Genomic DNA, 23896 nt, shown 5'->3' on the forward strand with positions numbered 1-23896 from the left:
TAAAACTGAATTTAATACTCCAATAAGGGGTCCTAACCAAGTCTCCATACCCATCCAGTACTGTATCTTATTGCATTCTGGTGGTGATAAAAGACTCAGCTTTGGCTATTTGTATGCCTGAAATAAATAAATCCCTTCCCTTGTGGAATAAAAAAGACATCTGCATTGTTATTCTTATTTTATCAGATAAAATATAGAACTCTACATACTAACTCATACCAAGATGAATAAGTAGGAATATTGAGTAGCCTTTAATGGTTTGAATAGACAGGAATTCGATTCAATTAGCATATCAATTATCTTAACTGCTGCTTTAAGAGTTAATAATAAAACACGCAATCCATCTGGTGAGAAAGAGTGGAGCTCATCTTCATTAAATCCTTTCCTGTCATGTACATGTAGAGAGAAAAAAATTATTGGCTTTTAATGGCTAGTGATCTCAGACACATGCAGCCAGCTAATCCTCTGAATAGCCAAGGCTGCCTTACTGGCTCCACTTTAGGTTTGCTACACTCAGCAAAATCTGGAATTCCAGACAGATGGGCAAGTTCAGGAACATCCCGAACCTCTCCGCAGGAGGAGACATCAAGCAAATTTTCATTCTCCTTTGACAATCTGTCCTGCTAACATTGTAAACATGAGATTCTGCAGATGCTGGAAATCCAGAGCAACACAGACAAAATGCTGGAGGAACTCAGCAGGTCAGGCAGCATCTGTGGAGAGGAATAGATAGTCTCGGGTCAGAACATTGACTGTTGATTCCTCTCAGGTAGATGCTACCTGACCTGTTAAGTTCCTCCAGCATTTTGTGTGTGTGATTCTGCTAACATTGTGCTGCTGCTATCTTCTCCAAACTAAATAAGGCATTATCACAGACATCTGGGTAAAAGAGAATCATCTCCAAGTGTATTTTTAAAGAGCCATCAGGTTTAGAAAACAGGTAGATAGATTCCTTTCTTTGTTTATTATAAGTGCAACATATAATGTATAAAAGGGCTGGTAGTGAACTTGTCAAACCTTCTGTGACAACAAATTCCAATTCCAAACAGAGATGATTTACAAGGATGTTGCTGGGACTTGAGGATCTTGGGTATAGGGAAAAATCATGAGGGGTATAGATATGGTAAATGCTTTTTTCACTGAAGTTGGGTGGGATTACAACTAGAGGTCATGGTTAAGGGTGACAGGTGAAATGTTTAAGGAGAATATGAGGGGGAACTTTTTCACTCAGAGGGTGGAGAGAGCTGCCCTGTTACAGTGAAATAATTTCATGGCTTGTAGAATAACCAGAGTTACAAATAGAAAACATTGCATGGTGTGTTGTCGATTCTTCCTTTAAGATAGCAGTGCTCACACATCATTGGGATGAGAAAGATTCTGTTACAATGATCTCATCACCATATTAAAGATGAGCTGTATTTGTCACACGTACATCAAAACATACAGTGAAATGTGTCATTTGCGTCAAATCAAATCAGCAAGGGTTGTGCTAGGCTGCCCCCAAGGTGCAATAAGGTAACAAGACAGATGCTGGAAATCTTGAGCGTCTATCATACCAGGAGCCATTCAATTGTCTTATAGCTACAGGAAAGGAGCTGTCCTTGAGCCTAGTGTTGCGTACTTTCAGGCTTATGCTCAATGGGATTGAGGAGAAGAGAAAATGTCTGGGGTTGTTGGGGTCTTCGTGCGCTGGCTGCTTTACTGAGGCAGCAAGAAGTGGCGACAGAGTCCATGGAAGGAAGGCTGGTTTCTGCAGTGTGCTGAGCCAGTGGGTTTGGAACTTACTGAAAATCAGAAAATCAGAACACACTGACTAAGCGACGAGAAGTACAGTATCCTTGAACAGTTATCACCCACAGTGCTGGAAAGTGGACCTACGTGTCATCTTGTTCAACTGCCACAATTCCAATGGGCTGAATAGTCTTCTACTGTGGTCTAATTTCTTTATGATATTATGAAACAAGAATTTCCATTTCCAAGAAAGAAATATGTCCCCTTAAGAATTCCATCTCTTTTAAAATAAATGTGCTTGTTCCATAGAGGACTTTACACTGTTGACAAGCCCATATATAATAAAGAGAGAGAGAGTGGGAGAGAGAGCGAAGCGTGGGAGATTGGAAGAATGTTTTAATCAGATTGGTCTTGTTCCTTCTCATAGATTCTTATGTTCAGAGATAGAAACCAGACAGCTGAAGAATGGTTGGTTGGGGAGGGAGACGCGGGGCACGGTCTCTTTAAGTGGTCTGATAATTAACAAGGAAATGACAGCTGATGAGACAGAAGTGAACCGTATTATCCTGATTGGCCACCAAATCCTGCCATACACAGGTTTTGTTAGATATTGAATTTTGAGAAGCTTACAGGTATTAAGCAATGTTTCTTGCTGAAAGAGGGACTTGGGAGGGGGCTTCAGGGAGGAGAGAGATGGTACAAGCAGCCAGGAGCCTAACTTTCTATTTTTCAGCATTATATGCTTAATGTGAATGCATTATGATTGGACTGATAAAGATAAATTGTAATATATAAGACTTCAGGGACTATATCATCACAATTTAATCCATGTTCAAAGTTAATCCATATTCTCTGCACCTGTTAAAAATGGCAGGGTTTGAATAAGGACCTATGTGTGTAGATTAATCTGTGACAAAAGCTTCGGGCACAAATCCTTTATTTCTTCATAAAAATTGCATCAATGCAGCACACTTATTTAATTTCTAACTTCAGGCTATTCTATTTACAGCACAAGCTACAAATTTTGTGTGAAATATTCAAACGACAAATTACTGAATAATTGGACCTTCATTATATCTGCCAGGAAATGTGGTTCAAAACAATTGCAGTCGGTATTTTTTTAATAATAGATATATATAGTTTTTACATGCTCTAGCTTTGAATAATATCCTTAATTTTCATATTAACAGGCTCCTTCTTCACTCTGTTCAGGGAGCTCGGTCAAATTGGAGCTGCTTGAATTCTCCAATGACGAATATCATGCTTTTTTAATCACTGGTCGCTTTCTTGTGGATCCCAGGGCACCAAAAAAGGTCCTTCTGGTAAGATTTCCTCTGTATCTTGGTCAATATTTCTCCCTTAATATTGCTATAATACACTATCTGATAATAATCTCATGATCAATTGTGGGACCTTCCTGTGCACAGACTGGCTGCCACATTTTCTACACAGCAACACTTCAGAAATATTTAGTTGGCTGCTACATACTTTGGAATGTCTATGTTAGATTCTTTAGAAACTGAAGTTCTTTTTTAAGACCAAATGCTAAAAGGTAGTTTGGCATGGGGTTCTTCCATATCATCAAAAGATACTCTCGATCATGAACCAGTTTGGGCTAAATCCTGCAACTTGTCCTTGTTGATTTCCATTAGATTCCTATCTTCAAATTCATCTAATCTATGTCCTAATTTCTTTCTTTTTCTTTGGTAGTGTCTTGCGATCCAGACTGGGGTGGGATCTACAGGCTTTATCATAGGTGGGGAAACAGCTGCTTCAGAGGCTAGGTGGGAAGGGGCATAATATGGGAGATGAGCTATTTCTTTTGATATATTTGAGGTACTTCCATGTGCTTCCAATGAAAAGATTCAAGGTGAAAGCCATTCTATATGCTCTTTCTCCACTTTGATCAGTCACAGGCTAAGGACTACCACGATTCTGTGAGGATGTTACATTTTTTCAAGGAGGCTATGATGAAGTTTTGAGTAAAGTACCTATTTCAGGCCTGTGGTATTCATTCATTCATTGACAGGACACTGACATTGCACAAGGCCAGGATTTACACCTATTCTTAACTGCCTCAAAAGGCTTTCAGGGCAGTTTCAGAAGGCAACTGAGATATCTCAAACATCTGGTAATTTCTCCCCCTCCACCTTCTCTCTTCTTCCATTCCTTATTCTAGTTCCCCTCTCATGCTTTCTCTTCTCCTCACTTGCCCACTTCCTCCCTCTAGTCTCCCTCTGCCTTCCCAGTTATTTCTGATTAAACCATGTCCATTTATCCCCACCCACCTTCTAACTTCATCCACCTATCACCCTCATCTGGTCTCACCTATCTTCTGCCAGTGTGGGTACTCCTTCCCCCTTGCCACACCTTATTCTGACTCTTTCCCCCTTCCTTTCCAGTCTTGACGAATGATCTCAGCCCAAAACATTGACTGTTTATCCCTCTCCATAGATGCTGCCTGACCTGTTGAATTCCTTCTGGATTTTGTGTGTGTTGCTTAAGATTTCCTGCAACTGCAGAATCTCTTGGGTTCATGAGTGTCAACCTCATTTCTCAAGGTCAGACAGTGTAACCATATGAGAGAAGCAAATGCTTTTTTAACAACTCTCTATGAGTTTTATGCTTAGTCATAGATCACTACAGCACAGAAACAGGCCTTTCAGCCCATCTAGTCCATGCATATATACCATAATATAGAAACATAAGATCATAAAAAATAGGAGCAGGGGTAGGTCATCTGGCTTCCTACCCCTGCTTTACCGTTCATTCATCTCAACATCATTTTCCAGTCCTCTCTTCAGATCACTTGCACAAGGTATTTGGAATATTGTGTTCAGTTTTGATCATTCTGCTACAGATAGGATTCCATCAAACTGGAAATAGGGCAGAGGAGATTTATGAGGATGTGAGGATGTTTCTGAGACTTGAGGGTCTGAGTTATGAACTATGAAGAAAGGTTGAGATGCTGGAGTTTTATTCATTGAACCCTAGGGGAATACGGGCAGATCTTACAGGGGTGTATAACAGAGTGTTGGCGCGTGGCCAAGTGGTTAAGGCGTTGGACTAGTGATCTGAAGGTCACGAGCTTGAGCCTCAGCCAAGGCCACGTGTTGTGTCCTTGAGCAAGGCACTTAACCACACATTGCTCCTGCATGTTTATAGCCCAGCAGCGGCGGTTGGTGCAGTATAAATATATACTGCAGAGTGGCCAAGTGGTTAAGGCGTTCGTCTAGTGATCTGAAGGTCGCTAGTTCGAGCCTCAGCTGAGGCAGCGTGTTGTGTCCTTGAGCAAGGCACTTAACCACACATTGCTCTGCGACGACACTGGCGCCAAGCTGTATGGGTCCTAATGCCCTTTCCTTGGTTTAGGAATCAAGAACTAGAGGACATAAGTTTGGTGGGGAGTGGAATTTAATAGGAACCTGAGGGACAACTTTGTTTCCCCCAGAGGGTGATCAGTATATGGAATGATCTGTCAGAAGGCAGGTCCATTTAATAGGAACTTGAAGGGTAACTTTTACCACGCAGTATATGGAAAAAGCTGTCAGAAGCTTGGTCCATTAGCAATGTTTAATGGACGCTTGGACATGTATGTGGATAGGAAAGGCGAAGAGGAAAGTGGCCCAAATGTGGGCAAATGGGATCATTCTAGATGGTAATTTAAGAGCTGAATACACAACCTATGGACTCACTTTCAAGGACTCTGTACCTCATATTCTTGGTATTACTTATTTATTTATTATTTTATTTGCATAGTTTCTCTTCTTTTGCACATTGGTTGTTTGTCAGTCTTTGTTTGTGTGTAATTTTTCATTGATACTATCGTATCTACTGTGAATGCCCACAAAAATGAATCTCAAGGTAGTAGATGGCAACATATACGTACTTTGATAATAATTTGCTTTGAACTTTGAATCTTGGTTAGCATAGCTAGTTGGGCTGAAGGGCCTGTTTCCCTTCTTCCTGACTCTATATCCATTAATTAATAAGTTTAGCTCTTTTCTATTCCTGATTTATTTAATTTGTTACGTACCCCGTAACTGGGTTGCCAAACCAGCAGAAATGGATCACTCAGTTGGAGTCTGGATTACTAGAACTAAGAAAGTTTTATTAAAGGAACAAGCAACACAGTACTCTAATCAAAAGGATAATGAATGCAACAGTTCAGCAATGATAAATATACATGTACACAGAATTAAGATAACAGGATCAATCAAGCTCTATCGTTGTCTAGGGGTAAATGACCAGTTTCAAAGTGACGCAAAGTTCAGTTCAATTTAGTTCAGTTCAGTTTGCAGTAATCGCTGCCGTGGCGATGGACAGTGGGGGGAAGGAGAGAGAGAGCAAAACGAATGAATATTCAAGGCTTCCACACAGACCTTCGCAGTCAGCTTTCGGGCGAGTCCTTTGTGATGTCATCTGAGGTCACCGACCGTGACCCCTCCGTTTCCAGATACGATCGTTTCTCTGCGGTGAACCTGGCACCCAGGCAAGGGTGGACACACACCAGGTTCCCGCCGATCGTGCCTTTCCACCCTGAGCGTCTATGGCTTGATCCCGCAATCAGCCGTCCAAAAGCTTCCCACCGACTTGTGAGAGGCGCACCGCTCCCAGGGTCTCGTTACCTCGGGGTGTCGTGTGTGTCCTGCCTTAGTAAACCTGTCCCTTTTTATCCCCCTGCTGGGGTATCGCCTGTCCATCACTTCAAGCAGTTCAGGGTTCAAAGGAGGAGCCGATCTTGACAGCTCTCCTTCCCCTTCATTAACATCTCCAAATGCTGCTCCATTGTTTTCCTTATCTCTCTCTCTCTCTCCTGAAGACAGGTGGCAGACCAACTGCTGATTCCACTGGTGCCAGCCCAGGCCAGCTACATCTTAATCTATGTGTATTCTTGTCACAAATTCGAAATTGCCATTTGTCCCAGAATCAACAGTGCAGGGTCTCGGCATACAGCTCCAGTAACCTCATTATTTACATTATTCTCAGAGTCCACTTCTCAGAATGACTGCTGCCCATCAGGTCTCACCCTGGTAGATGTTATATTATCCCAAGAAACCTGAGAGAGGTACACTCAGATGCCATTTTATTAGGCACACCTGTTCATTAATGCAAATATCTAATCAGCCAATCATGTGGCAGCAACTCAATGCATAAAAGCATGCAGACATGGTCAAGAGGATCAGTTGTCGTTCAGACCAAACATCAGAATGGGGAAGAAATGCGATCTTACTGACTTTGACCGTGGAAATGATTATTGGTGCCAGCCGGGGAGGTTGAAGTATTTCAGAAACTGCTGATTTCCTAAGATTTTCACACACAACAGTCTCTGAAGTTTGTAGAGAATGGTATGAAAAACAAAAAAAAATCTAGTGAGTGGTATTTCTGTGAGTGGAAACACCTGTTTAATGAGAGGTCAGAGGAGAATGGTCAGACTGATTCAAGCTGACAGGAAGGTGACAGTATCTCAAATAACCACACGTTACAACAGTGGTGTGCAGAAGAGCATCTCTGAATGCACAACATGTCAAACCTTGAAGTGGATGGGCTACAGCAACAGAAGACCATGAACATACACTCATTGATCATTTTACAGGAGGTACCTAATAAAGTGGCCACTGTGTATACCCGCTACTCTGTGTAACATTAAGTGGCTGAAAATAACCTGAGTACATGTGTACAATATTAATCAGCCAGGAAAGCAGAAAGCCCTGAGGAGACCCGGCTGCCTACCAAGTAAAAGCCCAATGGAAATAAGCAAACCTAAGTCCATTCATTAATAAGAATTTATTTCCACGATAGGATTATCATATTAAACGTGTCTGAAAACAACACATGACAGATTCATCTGCATTCTAGAGGTGCTTAAATATGTAATAATTACCCGGAGAACTCGGATTTCCTTTTGAATCAGAATATAAAAACCCTTCTGCTAACTCTTATGCAAAACAGGGATTAGTTAATGAAAAAAATATGCAAATACGTGGGGCTCATGGTATTATTAAAAAATAAAACAGGTGCAGATCCTGCTTTGCGTTGAAAATGGGTCATCCGGTTGATCTGGCAAGATTCCATGAGGATTTGCTATCCACTGCAATCAAGGGACAATTAATAACCTTGGAGGTGGTGTGTTATAATCGATTTGAACATGATAGGATTTGTTCTGGCATGAACTGAAGCCGTAATTTCAGGCTGCAGTCTATAATTAGGTACATTTTAATTTTAAATCACTTCACCGGTCGAAAGGCAAGCTTGCTGGACAAAATGCTATTCTAGTCATGTCCGCCCCAACTCGTTTCAACTCCTGGTTGTCCCAAATAATTCTTTTTAAATATGTTCTGCCCACTGGGAAAGCTACAGTGGGTTCTGATCTCAGTGGTAGCCCCTTGGGTCTCAGTATGTGAAAGGGCCACGGCTAGTGTTGCAAAATGAGCTTACATGTCAGGTCTTTCAATCACAGCTGCCTCGTTACACCAAGATTGCTGCCTGCCTGCACTTGGAGAACTCTGTTCCCTACAGTATGGCCCCAGACACGGTCTTCCATTGGGCCCATGCTCACAGCCTTACAGCATGGCTGGGCGATGTGTATGGGCTGTCTCAGGAGAGGCACCTGCATAAACTCACAGAACAGATTTGACGGCCAGTCAGGCCTCCAATCCCTCACACAGGGGATATCCAAAATTTGGTAGAAAAAAATCAAGATTAAAGTGCAAAAAAAATATACACATCTTTTGTGTTTGGTATTTTTCTCTTTGGAGTACTTTCATGTATACAAGCAGACACAGATAAACAGTGTGCACACTTGAACGACTCAAATGCACACACACATAAATACAAAGGATAACATGCAAGAATGTCCACACTCATACATACTGATCCATTTACAGAAACATAGACACTAAACTTTTGCTCATCAGCTGATTTTCCCCATTCTCTTCATGGGGCTGCTGTGCTAACTGATGAAAGAACGGGTAAATCTGTGCACGATGCCAGTGCCCTTGTTTCCTGGTCCCACAGTCTACATTTAGGGACAGCCAGAGTTATGAGCTTACCTTCCTGCTGATCCAAACTGTCCATTGTGGAAGATTGATCCCACTATAACTTGTTCATTTCCTGACCATGGGATGTTAATTTCACATCTACATCAGTGGATATTCAACCAATTGGACAGGATGGTGCTGACAGGCTACTATGAAGAGAACTGCTGACTAAAACTCTTGAACAGATCTCTTATACGATCCGAGAACTTTATCTCTCAATTTACCTCATCATGGCCCTTGCACCTCATTTGTCTCACTGCACTGCACTCTCTCTGTAACTGTAACATTATATGCTGCATTCTGTTATTGTTTTTCTATCATGCTACCTTGGTATACTTATGTATGGAATGACCTGTGTGGCCGGCCCAAAAACAAAAACTTTTTTCTGTACTTTGCTAGATGTTACATTACTAAACCGATTACCAATTACCGCCTGCAGTATAAGGCAGCATGTCCTGGACTTCTGTAACCACATACAGCAGCACAGAGCTACAGAGCATTGACAATCAAGATGCACCTTCAATGGAGGGTCAACATTTCAGGCAGAGACCCTTCATCAAGACTGGAGAGGAAGGGGGCAGAAGCCAGAATAAGAAGGTGGGGGAGGGGAAGGAGTACAAGCTGGCACATAACAGTGGAATTATGTTTGCCACCTTATCATCAACCTAGCTGTAGAGCCTCGGAATGCAGTCGTGAATGGGCTCATGAGTTGAACCAATTCTTCAATAGGTTTGACAATTGCCCTCCTGTTTACACCCCTCAGCACACCAGCCTAGGTGCCCAGGCACCCAATGATCCCTCAGCACCAATGCCTCCATTCCTCCAGTTCAACATGTGGATGAACAACACAGGCTACCACTGTCTATATCCCCTCCTTGCCTTGCACCTACCATCCACACCTCCACATATCAACTGCTATCATCCTGATCTTCACCTCCCCCAGTCCCCACCTTCCACCATCTCCCCAGTCATCATGGACTCACCTTCACTACTGAGCAGGTGAGAAGGGCTCTGGGAAACTCAGACATGGCAAAGCATTAGGACCAGATGGTGTGAACCCCAGAGTCCTGAAGGACTGTGCTGAGTTCTCCAGTGCATTTTCAATCTGAGTCTCAGCCTGGAAAGGGTCCTGACTGGAAAACATCATGTGTGTCCCAGTACCCAAGAAGATCCCACCAAAAGTCTTGAATGACTACCGTCCAGTGGCCCTGACCTCACACATCATGAAGAATCTACAGAGGCTAGTCCTGTCTCACCTCTGACCCCTGGTTAGATCAGCCCTCGACCCCCTGCAGTTTGCCTACCGAAAGCACATTGGAATCAACAATGCTGTCATTTACCTGCTGAACAGAGCCTACTCCCATTTGGATAAGCAGGCCAGCACTGTGAGGATCATGATTTCTCAAGTGCCTTCAATACCATACAGCCCTCAAGCCCTCATTGCTGGGGGGGGGGTGGTGGGGGGGAGCTCCATTCAGTGCAGGTTGGCATTTCTATTGTGTCCTGGATAATGGACTACCTGACTGGCAGACCACAGTTTGTGCAGCTCAGAACTGTGTGTCAGCACTGGGGCCCCACAGGGTCTGTATTGGTTCCCTTCCTGTTTACCCTGTACACCTCGAACTTTAGATACAACACTGAGTCATGTCATCTGCAGACATTCTCTGATGACTCAGCAATAGTTGGATGTATAAAGGGAGGACAGGAGGATGAATACAGGGCCCTGGTGGAGGACTTTGTCGAATAGTGCAAGCTGAATCATCTGCAGCTGATCATCAGTAAGACAAAGGAGATGGTGATGGACTTTGGGAAGACTAATCCTGCACAGTTCCCTGGTACTGGTGATGGTGAGAATGTGGATGTGATGGGGACCTACAAGTACCTGGGGGTGCACCTGGATGACAGTGGAGCACTGACACAGAGGCTGTGTACAAGAAGGGCCAGAGTCACCTCTACTTCCTGAGGAGACTGAGGTCCTTTGGAGTATGCAGGCCTCTCCTGCACATCTGTTCTACCAGTCTGTTGTCGCCAGTACAATCTTCTATGCAGTGGCGTGCTGGGACAATGGTATCAACACGGGTGATGCCAACAGGCTCAATAAACTGATTAGAAAGAATGGATCTGATAAAGGCGCAAACCGGACACACTGGAGGCTGTGACAGAACAAAGGACCCTACGGAAAATCCCAGCAATACTAGACAATGTTTCTCACCGTCTGCATGCTACCTTAGCTGAACAGAGGAGCACTTTCAGTAACAGAATACTACAACTGCATTGCTCCAAAGAGCTCTATATGAGGTAATTCTTACCTTTGGTCATTAGGCTCTATAATGGGTCAACCTATACCTGGGGAAGTGATGACCCCTTTCTGTTAGACTGTTATTAACCTTTTTTTAAGCTCTGTTGAGCTCTGTTTACCCCACCCTGCTATCGTGAACACCCTGTGTAATACTGTGCTGTACTATCATCTCTTCTTATCTGGACGTATGAATGCGCACCCATTACTGTATAATATTACAGCAATTCTTGCACTACCTTTTTATCAATATGAACTTGGAAATCTTCTAAATCTTGCAATCTTTGACTTGAAAATCTTGTACATCTTATTTTTAAGGTAACTTATTTTTTATTTTTTCTTAGTTCTCTTCTAATATTTGTGTATCTGTGCAATTTTAATGCTACTGTGACACTGTAATTTCCTTTGGGATCAATAAAGTATCTATCTATCTAATTGACAAGATGCTTTCCATACTCTGTAGAATTTTGGAAGATTACAGCCAATGCATCCACCATATTCAGTTTGGATTGGCAACAGCATCTCCTCCATCAGCACAAATTTACCACAAAGCTGAGTGCTCAGCCTCCTACTCAGGACATAAATGTCCCCTGAGAATAAATTTACTTTGAACTTTGAACTTTATATCAATGTTTGCTTTCTTTTGTAACCTGGGATGCAGATTTTCAACCTCTGTGGATTTGTTCAGTTTTAGTGACATTAACTTCTCCTGCAATATGATTTTACTAATACTACGTTTCTTTACTCTTTCTTTTCTTTAGACTCTTTCTTTTTCCCCGGGATCAATAAAGTATGACTATGACTACTATGTTCCCTTGCATTGATGGGAAGTTATTTTTTCTATCTTCTTTCAAGTCAGAACTGAAATATTTATTGAATTTCTCTGCTATTTTCTTGATCCCTATTTTAATGTTTCCTGTGAAGATACCACATTGTTCACACTTGTGGAAGCTTTTGTAGTTCACTTTATGTTCCTTGCAGTTTACTCTCATGCTCCTGGAATCAAATTGTTGGTCATTATATTGATCGAGGTACGACTGCGCAAGCGTGTGGACGTCAGCCAGTTAGAACAGCCAGAAGAGTTGAAAAGGAGGCAGCTTTATAGAGCAGGCATCAGAGAAGCAGGTGCCGATGTAGAGGGAGACAGGGTAGGAGGGCTTTGGTTTAATGGGTTGAGGTGATAACAGGTCAAGGTGAGGTAGGTTGCCAGTTTAGAATACAGACAGGAAGTATGCGTGTGAGGCTGGTGTTCTGTGCTCGGTGTCAGATGTGGGAAGTCCTGGAGACTCCCAGCCTCCTGGACGGCCACATCTGACCAGGTGCGTCGAGCTGCAGCTCCTTAGGGACTGTGTTAGGGAACTGGAGAAGCAGCTCGATGACCTTCGTCTGGTCAGGGAGAGTGAGGAGGTGATAGAGAGGAGCTATAGGCAGGTAGTCACACCAGGGCCTCGGGAGACAGACAAGTGGGTCACAGTCAGAAGAGGGAAGGGCACTGAGTACCCCAGTGGCTGTACCCCTTGACAATAAGTACTCCTGCTTGAGTACTGTTGGGGGAGACGCCTACCTGGGGGAAGCAACAGTGGCCTCTGGCACAGGGTCTGGCCTTGTGGCTCAGAAGGGTAGGGAAAGGAAGAGGAAGGCAGTAGTGATAGGGAACTCTATAGTTAGGGGTCAGACAGGCAATTCCGTGGATGCAGGATAGAAACACAGGCGGTAGTTTGCCTCCCAGGTGCCAGGGTCTGGGATGTTTCTGATCGCGTCCACGATATCCTGAAGTGGGAAGGAGAACAACCAGAGGTCATGGTACATATTGGTATCAACGACATAGGTAGGAAAAGGAAGGAGGTCCTGAAAACAGACTACAGGGAGTTAGGAAGGAAGTTGAGAAGCAGGACCTCAAAGGTAGTCACCTCGGGATCACTGCCTGTGCCACGTGACAGTGAGTATAGGAATAGAATGAGGTGGAGGATAAATGCGTGGCTGAGGGATTGGACCAGGGGCAGGGATTCGGATTTCTGGATCATTGGGACCTCTTTTGGGGCAGGTGTGACCTGTACAAAAAGGGCAGGTTGCACTTGTATCCGAGGAGGACCAATATCCTGGCGGGGAGGTTTGCTACAGCTATTGGGGAGAGTTTAAACTAGGATTGCTGGGGGGTGGGAACCACTGAAGAGACAGAGGAAGAGGCGGTTGGCTCACAAATAGAGAAAGCTTGGAGACAGTGTGTGAGGGAGGATAGGCAGGTGATAGAGAAGGGGCGCGCTCAGACCAACGGTTTGAGATGTGTCTATTTTAATGCAAGGAGTATTATGAACAACGATAATGAGCTTAGAGCGTGGATCATTACCTGGAGCTATGATGTTGTGGCCATTACAGAGACTTGGATGGCTCAGGGACAGGAATGGTTACTTCAAGTGCCAGGCTTTAGATGTTTCAGAAAAGACAGGGAGGGAGGCAAAAGAGGTGGGGGTGTGGCACTGTTGATCAGAGATAGTGTCACGGCTGCGGAAAAGGTGGACGTCATGGAGTCCCTGTGGGTGGAAGTTAGGAAAAGGAAGGGGTCAATAACTTTACTGGGTGTCTTTTTATAGACCACCCAATAGTAACAGGGATATCGAGGAGCAGATATGGAAACAGATCCTGGAAAGGTGTAATAATAACAGAGTTGTCGTGATGGGAGATTTTAATTTCCCAAATATTGATTGGCATAATATGATTAGGAATAGTCAGCGTGGCTTTGTGAAAGGCAGGTCACGCCTTACAAGCCTGATTGAATTTTTGAGGATGTGACTAAACACATTGATGAAGATAGAGCAGTAGATGTAGTGTATATGGATTTCAACAAGGCATTTGATAAGGTACCCCATGCAAGGCTGATTGAGAAAGTAAGGAGACATGGGATCAATGGGACCATGCTTTGTGAATCCAGAACTGGCTTGCCCACAGAAGGCAAAGAGTGGTTGTAGACGGGTCATATTCTGCATGGAGGTTGGTCACCAGTGGTGTGCCTCAGGGATCTGTTCTGCGACCTCTACTCTTTGTGGTTTTTATAACTGACCTGGATGAAGAAGTGGAGGGATGGGTTAGTAAATTTGCTGATGACACAAAGGTTGAAGGTGTTGTGGATAGTGTGAAGGGCTGTCAGAGGTTACAGCAGGACATTGATAGGATGCAAAACTGGGCTGAGAAGTGGCAGATAGAGTTCAACCCAGATAAGTGTGAAGTGGTTCATTTTGGTAGGTCAAATATGATGGAAGAATATAGTATTAATGGTAAGACTCTTGGCAGTGGGGAGGATCAGAGCGATCTTGGGTTCTGAGTCCATAGGACACTCAAAGCTGCTCCGCAGGTTGTCTCTGTGGTTAGGAAGGCATACAGTGCATTGGCCTTCATCAACTGTGGGATTGAGTTTAGGAGCCGAGAGGTAATGTTGCAGCTATGTAGGACCCTGGTCAGACCCCACTTGGAGTACTGTGCTCATTTCTGGTCACCTCACTACAGGAAGGATGTGGAAACCATAGAAAGGGTGCAGAAGAGATTTACAAGAATGTTGCTTGGATTGGGGAACATGCCTTATGAGAATAGGTTGAGTGAACTCGGCCTTTTCTCCTTGGAATGACGGAGGATGAGAGGTGACTTGATAGAGTTGTATAAGATGATGAGAGGCATTGATCGTGTGGATAGTCAGAGGCTTTTCCCCAGGGCTGAAATGGCTAACATGAGAGGGCACATTTTTAAGGTGCTTGGAAGTAGGTATGGAGGAGATGTCAGGGGTAAGCTTTTTACGCAGAGTGGTGAGTGTGTGGAATGGGCTACCGGCGGCGGTGGTGGAGGCAGAAACGATAGGGTCTTTTCAGAGGCTCCTGGATAGGTACATGGAGTTTAGAAAAATAGAGGATTATTTTTAATATAATTTCTAAGGTAGGGACATGTTCGGCACAGCTTTGTGGGCTGAAGGGCCTGTACTGTGCTGTAGGCTTTCTATGTTTCTATTTCGCTGAACTCTAAACTGCTTACAGTCTCAGGTCTGCTTCATCTACTTGCAACTTTTTATGCCTGCTTATTAGAGCTAATACAGATATTATTTTCCTCTGTGTGTCATAGCTGGGTCACCTTTTCTTCTGTATTTTTGCTCCCAAAAGGAAAGCAGTGTGCTTTGTCCCCTGCTCTACTCACTTTACACTTATGACTGTGAGGCTAAATACAGCTCCAATACCATATTTAAGTTTGCTGGTGGCACCACTGTTGTGAACTGAATCAAAGGTGGTGATGAATTAGCATACAGTAGGGAGATTGTAAATCTGTCTGAATGATGCCACAACAACAACCTCTCACACAATGTAAGCAAGATTAATGAACTGATTTCAGGAGAGGGAAGCCAGTGGTTCATGAGCCAGTCCTCACTGGAGGATCAAAGATGCAGAGGATTAGCAATTTTAAATTTCTAGGTGCTTTGTTCAGGCTCTTGAACCAAAGGGGATAACTTCACTCAACTTCACTTGCTCCATCATTGAAATGTTCCCACAACTTCTGGACTCACTTTCAAGGGCTCTTTATCACATGTTCTCAATATTTATTACTTTTTATTTATATTAGCATTTTCACAGTTTGTTATTTTCTGTACTCTGGCTAAACGTTCTAGCTGGGTGTCTTTCATTGATTCTGTTATAGTTCATATTCTATACATTTGCTGAGTATGCCCACAAGAAAATTTATCTCAAGATTGTGTATGGTGACATATTTGTACTTTGATAATAAAATTTACTTTGAACTTTGAATTAGGTTTATTATCACTGGTATATGTCATGAAATTTCTTGTTGCAGTTTTGGCATTCACTGCACAACTGTTAACCATTGTCAGTCCACTGCCGTGCTTTTAAATGAAGCTCCCATTCCACAGATGGCTTTGGGTAAGGTTAGCCCAACTAGAGTGCTTAAAACCTTTAGGCTTGCTCCTCATTGATAAGGCAGCTAAAGATTGGCCAGTCAAAACTTCCAATTAAGCGGATAAATAAAAGCTGGACTGTACCTGCATCTGTCGTTATGAACATCCATAGAAGGGAAAAAGATAAATGGACTATTCCATCCTTCTGCGCATCAATGCCCAAAGTCAAAGGAAATTTACTATCAAAGTACAAATATGTCACTCTCTCTCTGGCTATCCATCCCATAGGATGATGATGGTTCCTTTCAGTCAGTTAGTGGGGTGGTACAGAAAGGAACAACGTGTGTTTGAGTGGATTTTAGGTGAGTAGGGGGTAGCACAGGTCCAGACCCACCCTCTCGACATCCCCTCCCGGATCCAGCGGCATGGTGGGGTCCAAGACGGCTGGGGGAAGTTCTGTTGCAGTGAACGGCCAGACCAAGCTTCGATGCAAGGGATGCCCTTTCCGCGCTTCACGGCACGTGTTTGCTAGATGGCCGTTGACCCTATGAGAGGGTTCATCCGGCCTTTGACAGGTCTTGTTTTTTGTCCTGCAGGGTGTCTAGCCATCCTCCTTACCAGGCAAGCCTGATGGGGGAGCCGGTTTAGTCGCCGACCACCCGACTATGCGACAGGTAGTACTGGGTTACCTGGTACCAGTAGCACTCAGACGAGTGACCTGACCAAAAAATATGTCACTATATACTACCGTGAGACTCATTTTCTTGCAGGTATTTACAGGAAAATAAAGAAATACAATAGAATTTATGAACTATACATAAACAAAGACTGACAAACAACCAATGCGCAAAAGAAGACAAATTGTGCAAAAAAAAAAGATGGTAATATTGAGAACACGAGTAGTGGAGTCATTAAAAGTGAGTCTGTAGACTGTGAAGTCAATTCAGTGTTGAGGTGAGTGAAGTTATCAACGCCGGTTCAGGACCCTGATGGATGTTGGGTGATAGCTGTTCCTGAACCTGGTGGTGTCAGACCTAAGGCTCCTGTATCTCCTGTCCGATGGTAGTAGCAAGAAGAGAGCATGTGCTGGATGGTGGGGGTCCTTGATAATAGATACTGCTTTCTTGTGGCAGCATTCCTTGTAAGTATACTCAGTGATGAGGAGTGCTTTTCCTGTGATGGACTGGCAACAATGAATACCCTTTGAGGCAAAGAGAACAGCAGTTGCTGGAATCTGGAGTACCACAAACGTTAATGGAGGAACTCAACATTGAGTGTGTTGCTGCATGAAATGCCTTTCCATTACTTTATACTTGTGCTCATATTTGCCGGCTGGTGGCGTAGTGGCATCAGCGCCGGACTTTGGAGCGAAAGCTCCTGAGTTCGAATCCAGCTGGCTCCCTTGCACGCTTTCCATCCGTGCTGGGTTGAGCGCTGAGCTAGCGACTCGGTCTCGTAAAAATAAGAAAGCCTGCTAAAAAAAAAATGCCGTCATGACGGCGTCCCGATGATTCTACCCAGAGTTAAGGGCTTTCTTCTTCTTCTTCAGCTTCCTCTAATATGATCAATGCAACCTGCTTCAATCTGTTACTTGTATAGTGGTGTGCCCTATGTACATAGATGTGCTATATGTGCATGAAGATAATGTTTAATAAGGAGGCATGGTAGCATTGTACGAGGGGTGATTGATAAGTTCGTGGCCTAAGGTGGAAGGAGTCAATTTTAGAAAACCTAGGCACATTTATTTTTCCTACATTTACACACTTAGTCCAGTGGTCGTGGAGCATACGGATCCCTTCTTTGTAGAAGTCGGTGCCTTAGACCTCCAGAAGTGGTCCACAGCAGCGGTGATTTATAAGTTTGTGGCCTAAGGTAGAAGGAGATGAGTTATTAACTTCAAGCTTCCTGCATAATCAGTCAAAGAGTTGAACTGCACGTGCATGTAACGAGAGCTGTATAACTCATTTCCTTCTACCCTAGGCCATGAACTTATCAATCACCCCTGCTGTGGACCACCTGGAGGTCCAAGACTTCGACTTCTACAAAGAAAGGATCCATATGCTTCACGACCATTGGACGAAGTGTGTAAATGTAGGAGGGGACTATGTTGAAAAATAATTGTGCTAGGTTTTCTCAAATTGACTCCTTCTACCTTAGGCCACAAACTTATCAATCACCCCTTGTATGTAAAGAGTTTGTACATTTTTCCCATTTGGGTCTCCTCCCGGTGTTTCAGATTCCACCCCCCACCCCCCCACATTCCAAAGATGTATGGGTCAGGGCTAATAAACATTGGTGCTGGAAGTGTTGTGACATTTGTGGGCTGCCCAGAGCATTTCTTGCTGATTGATTTGACACAAGCAATACATTTCACACATGTGACAAATAAGGCTAAACTTTAATCTTTATAGAAGATTTATTGGGGTTGGAAGGAATGGGAGAATAGGCAAGATCAAATATTAGTGGTGACTATCAAATTTTGAGCACTTGCAGGATCTCTGTTTCCATAATACTAAGACTATCATCTCAGTATAAAGGATATTTTTGTACAGTTGTTGACCAGCAACACAATTGCTACAATTCCTGAAAGGAAAATACCTACAAAAATGCATGTCCCTGTCAGGCATTATTGCAGGAGCAGCAAAAACAGATCCACATCAAATATTCCTAACAACAAGAAGAGTTTGAATACAGTGCAAACAAATAATATTGAGGATACTGGAAATCTGAATGTCCCACCATAAGAACTTAAATCAATAAACCATCTTGGAGACTGAGATATAGGAGCATAAATAAATTCTAGGATCATTTGCAGACATTTTATGTTTGTCAAAGGCAACTGGAAATTTGGGTTGCTATGGAGAGAGCCAAAAGGAGTGTTACCACTGTAGTGATAACATACCATTACATTGTCACAGCAACATACACGATGATGTAACCCATTAAACTCTGAACCAACCATGAGCAACCATGAACGAGAACAATTCTGTAGGAAGCAATCGTTGAAATAAGGATATCACAAACAAATACAAACACTGTAATTAATATCAAGCTTTTCTTACTACCGTTAGCTAGAAGAGAGTGGTCCTAGTCCAGGAGAATACAAGTCAAAAGATGTAGACTTTGAGTGATTATTAGTTTGGCTGACTGATTGGTGAAAAGAAAACTCTAGCAAAGAATGTTAAATACATAAATCATTTGTGTGGGAGAAACTGTCGAGACAGGTGTTATAGAGGGAAGGAGGGGGTTATATTCCCAGAAAACCATCTCCATGCCACGATTTTCTGTAATTCAAAGTAACATCATCTGCACAAGCAACAAGAAAAGCGAACTAAAATTAAAATAAAACTTGACATAATTTCCATGAGAGCGAATTTGTATTCTGTATCTCAGCTATTTTAGTAGCAATTGATCGGGTAGTTAAGAATGTGCATCATGTGTTCATCATTTGGGGGGATTAATTTTGAGAACCTTGAGGTGATATTGCAGCTCTATAAAACTCTGGTTAGACCACACTTGGAATATTGTGTTCAGTTCTAGTTGCCTCATTATAGGAAGGATATGATAGCTTCAGAGAGGGTGCAGAGGAAATTTGCCAGGATGCTATCTGGATTAGAGAGCATGTCTTATGAGGATAGGTTGAGCGAACTAGGACTTTTCTCTTTGGAGTGAGGGAGGATGAGAGCTGACTTGATAGAAGAGTACAAGATAATAAGAGGCATAAATCGAATGGACAGCCAGAGACATTTTCCAAGCGCAGAAGTGGCTAATATGAGGAGGCATAATTTTAAGGTGATTGAAGGAAAGTATAGAGGGGATGTCAGAAGTAGTTTTTTTTACACAGCGTGTAGCAAGTGCATGAAATACCTTGGCAGGGGTGATAGTAGAGGAAGATACATTAGGGAGGTTGAAGTAATTCTTCGACAGGAACATTGATGATAGAAAAATGGAGATCCAAGAGGAACACAATCTTGTCATTGGGTTTGGAAGCTGCATGCCTCAATGGCCCAGAGAGCAATGTTGGCTGGAGTCAGGGCTTTATGCTTTGACTCTTGGTGGGGTCACCCATGCCAAACAGGTCAAAGGGTAGAGGAAAGACTAAGAGTGGTCCACCGGTCCTCCAGGTTCGGGGGTTCAGCTCAGGGCTAAGAACTCTGACCGGTAAAACAAAATTATTACGGAAGCAGCAATGAAGAATCTTTCTACACATGAAGATGGAGGACCTTCATAGCGACCCTAAATGCCAGTAGCGTAATGGGGAGTAAATGTGAAATAGAAGGGTTAGATTGATCCTAGAATAGGTTAAATGATTGGCACCACATCGTGGGCCAAATGGCCCGTACTGTGTTGTAATATTCTACTTTCCTATGTTTTATTTGTGAATTACATAGGGGAAATTCTGGTAACTGAACTGCTGTAACACAGAGGTAGCATGTATCTGTGCTAAAATGCTCAAGTTTACTGACTCCTTATCAATACATAATGTAGGAAATGAGAAAGTCTTATTTAATTCATACATCAAGTGTTGAGTCAGCAAAATTGTCACTCTGTTCCTGGGCTTGACCAGTTTATGCGGTTTAGTGATAGAATCATCGGGTCATAGAACACTACGGACACAGAAACACATCCTTTGGTCCACCTAATCTGAGCTGAAATACTATCCTAGTCCCATTGACAAACACCTGATCCATAGCCCTCCATACCCCTCCTAACCACATACTCTCCAAATTTCTCTCAAATGTTTGAAATTGAACCTGCATTCATCACTTCTGCAGGCAGCTCGTTCCACTCTCACCACCTTCTGAGGTAAGAAATTCCCCTTGATTTCACCTTTCACCCTTAACCGATGACCTTTAGTTCTAGTCTCACCCAACCTGAGGGGAAAATGCTTGCATTTACAATATCTGTACCCCACAAATCTCCTCTCAATCTCCAATGCTAGTGTTAGCAACATCACTCATAACCTGAAGGAGGAAACTCGCTCGAGTGTTACAGAGAAGGAAAGAAAGGATTCTTACTGTCTTCTTTCGTCTGTGCATAGATCACCAGGCTGCGTACGCCATCCCCTGCCTGAGTGAAGGCCAGCACCTGGACGCTGTAATTGGTGAACTTCTCCAGGCCTCTCAGCTCTACTTGTGAGTCCATCGTGGTGATGTTCTGCATCTCTCCCCAGTCTGCACCAACACAAGATGGGGAAAAGTCACTCAACACCTGCTGCAGGCATTTTGTTTGTATTACTTCCATCAGGGAAGAGGCTACACCAGGACCTCCAGAATCAAAAGCAGTTACTTCCCCCAAGTCACCAGGCTGATCAACACCTCGGCTATCTATTTTTATTTTACAAAACTACAGATGTCTATTCACTCAAAAAATACACAAATACAATCTTTAGGGATTTACAAGACTGCTCACAATTTCAAATTATAATATGGTTACTGCCATCTATAAAATGCTCTGGGGTGGGGGAGCACACTGTTCTGATAATACCCAATGGCCCCTCTCCAAAGATACCCTAGCAGGGACATAAGGCTGGAAGAAAGGCAAGCAGTTGGCTCGAGCAGATCCCTCAACTGCCCATTGCCTGGATCTGTGAAAGACCATTTTGGCCAGGTCCAGGAGTAAGTCATACCTCCACCCATTTAGCTACCCCACCACCCCACACTGTCATTTTATGTACAGACAATCAATCTAGATATATAAGCTAATCTTATGAATAGTTGGCCACACTCAACAGTTATTTGTACACTGTGTTTTATAAGATTGCTTTTGTATTTATAATTACTGTGTTCCTTATGTTTATTGTGTTTTTTTTAATGCTGCATCAGACTGGAGTAACAACGACTTCCTTCTCCTTTATACTCGTGTACGGAAGAATGACAATAAACTATCTTGAAACTTGAATTGGGAAGTAAGGTGATATTTGAGTTGAGGCCAGGGGAATCAAAGACCCATCCATATGCAGGTTGTTATTCTATGTAATATTTCATTTCAAAAATAAAATGTATTCATAATAATAAATCTAGGAACTGCAATACCATCTGTACATGCCTTTCTCTTTATTTGTAGTGTCATCCACTCAAAACATTCCACTTACTAAACATGTGTCATTCATCAGCAACACACACAAAATGCTGGAGGAACTCAGCAGGTCAGGCAGCATCTATGGAAAAGAATAAACAGTCGATGTTTCGGGCCAAGACCCTTCTTCAGACTATTCAAAAGTTGTTTGTTTATTCATTTTCATAGATGCTGCCTGACTTGGTGAGCTCCTCCAACATTTTGCATGTGTTTTGCTCAAGATATCTAGCAACTCGTGCCTAGTGTCATTCACAAAACACCAATCAAGTGTTTACAGGGCAGTTAGACAGGAGCCAGCCCCTCAGAGTACAGTGGCAGCAAAACCTTCAAGTGCAGTCTTTGCATTGACTGCACTGAGCTTCAGTGCAACCCTCACCATACACTCCCATAGCCCGCACTGTGCCCGTCAGTAGCGTTCACTTATGGACATCTCATTGCAATGGAAGACTTAATTCGTTTCAGGAAGACTAAAGTGTGCTTTTCACCAAATTGATGATCCTCTTGCAGCAGTTGATGTTTTCAGGGTCCTGATTGGAATGATGTTGCCAAAGTACAGTACAGATCTCCAACATGCCAACAGTTATGGGGTATGGAGGTGGTGTGCAAGGCCTGATGCACGTTGAAGGATTAAGGTAGGGGTTCCCAACCATTTTTTATGCCATGGACCAATACCATTCAGCAAGGGGTCCGTGGACCACAGGTTGGGATTAAAGGAAGCTTCATTCTGATATCTAAATGTACTTTGTATGAGCCGGCAGTACTTGTCTCCAGCTCTGGATACCTCAATTTTGTATGCACAAGCATGAAAGAAAATAGATATATAGGCATTTTAAATGTTCAGCTGAAGATTAGGACCAAGAAACTAACCTCCATCTTGGTGCACAGACCAGTAAATGACACGGAAACCTTTCAATACTCCATTCAAAGTACTACGTGGAGGTGGTGACCAAACAATAGTGACGACATCCGATGAGATGGACACAGCCTTCACGTTGTCTGGAGGTTGGCTGGGAACTGAGAGAGAGAGCAAAATGACAAATGATAATTCAAAGCAAACCTTGTCAATGTTACAAACCAAAGTAATCGTCATTAAACAAAGAGGAACTCTGCTCCTGCTTTAACTTCTATACATCAGCTGTGGCAGCAGTGCAGCAGTCAAAACTTTGAACCATCTTAATAGATTTCTTTCTAAAATGAAATCAATGCAATCTAACCATCACCAAACAATAAGGAATTCATGACAATCACCCAAATGAACAACAACCCTTTATCAGGGGTCATGAAGTGCATGAAGTTACCATTACTAGAGAGAAGAGTCTTTGGAAACTGAAGGGTCTGAAATTAGATAAGTCACCTGGACCAGATGGTGTACGCTCCAGGGTTCTGAAAGAGGTGGCTGAAGAGATTGTGGAAGCATTAGTACTGATCTTTCAAGAATGATTCTGTAAGACTGAAAAATTGGAAATGTCACTCCACCCTACAAGAAGGGAGAGTGGCAGAAGAAAGGAAACGATAGGCCAGTTAGTCTGACCTCAGTGTTGGGAAGATGTTGGAATCAATTATTATGGACGAGCTCTCAGGGTACTTGGAGGCACATGATAAAATAGGCCATAGCCAGCCTGGTTTCCTCAAGGGAAAATCTTACCTGACAAATCTGTTGGAATTCTTTGAAGAAATAACAAACAGGGTAGACAAAAGAGAATCAGTTAATGCTGTGTACTTGGATTTTCAGAAGATCTTTGACAAGGTGCCACACATGAAGCTGCTTAACAAGCTACAAACCCATGGTATTACAGGGAAGATTCTGGCATGAATAAAGCAGTGGCTGATTGGCAGGAGTGGGAATAAAGGAAGCCTCTTCTGACT

At 43.0% G+C, this 23896-nt stretch overlaps 1 protein-coding gene across 1 annotated transcript in view; it reads right to left on the reverse strand.

Annotated features, from left to right (window-relative positions):
* Nucleotides 1-23896, reverse strand: part of dscaml1 (Down syndrome cell adhesion molecule like 1) — a 781005-nt gene that overhangs the window by 151056 nt on the left and 606053 nt on the right. The window contains exons 18-19 of the mRNA XM_072283885.1: nucleotides 22898-23044; nucleotides 20971-21126 (exon numbers count right to left, since the gene is read on the reverse strand). Of these exons, the coding sequence (XP_072139986.1) occupies nucleotides 20971-21126; nucleotides 22898-23044 (303 nt within the window). The remainder of the gene's footprint in view (nucleotides 1-20970; nucleotides 21127-22897; nucleotides 23045-23896) is intronic.

Source organism: Mobula birostris, chromosome 20 (genome assembly GCF_030028105.1).
Source record: "Mobula birostris isolate sMobBir1 chromosome 20, sMobBir1.hap1, whole genome shotgun sequence".
NCBI classification, from domain to species: Eukaryota; Metazoa; Chordata; class Chondrichthyes; order Myliobatiformes; family Myliobatidae; genus Mobula; species Mobula birostris.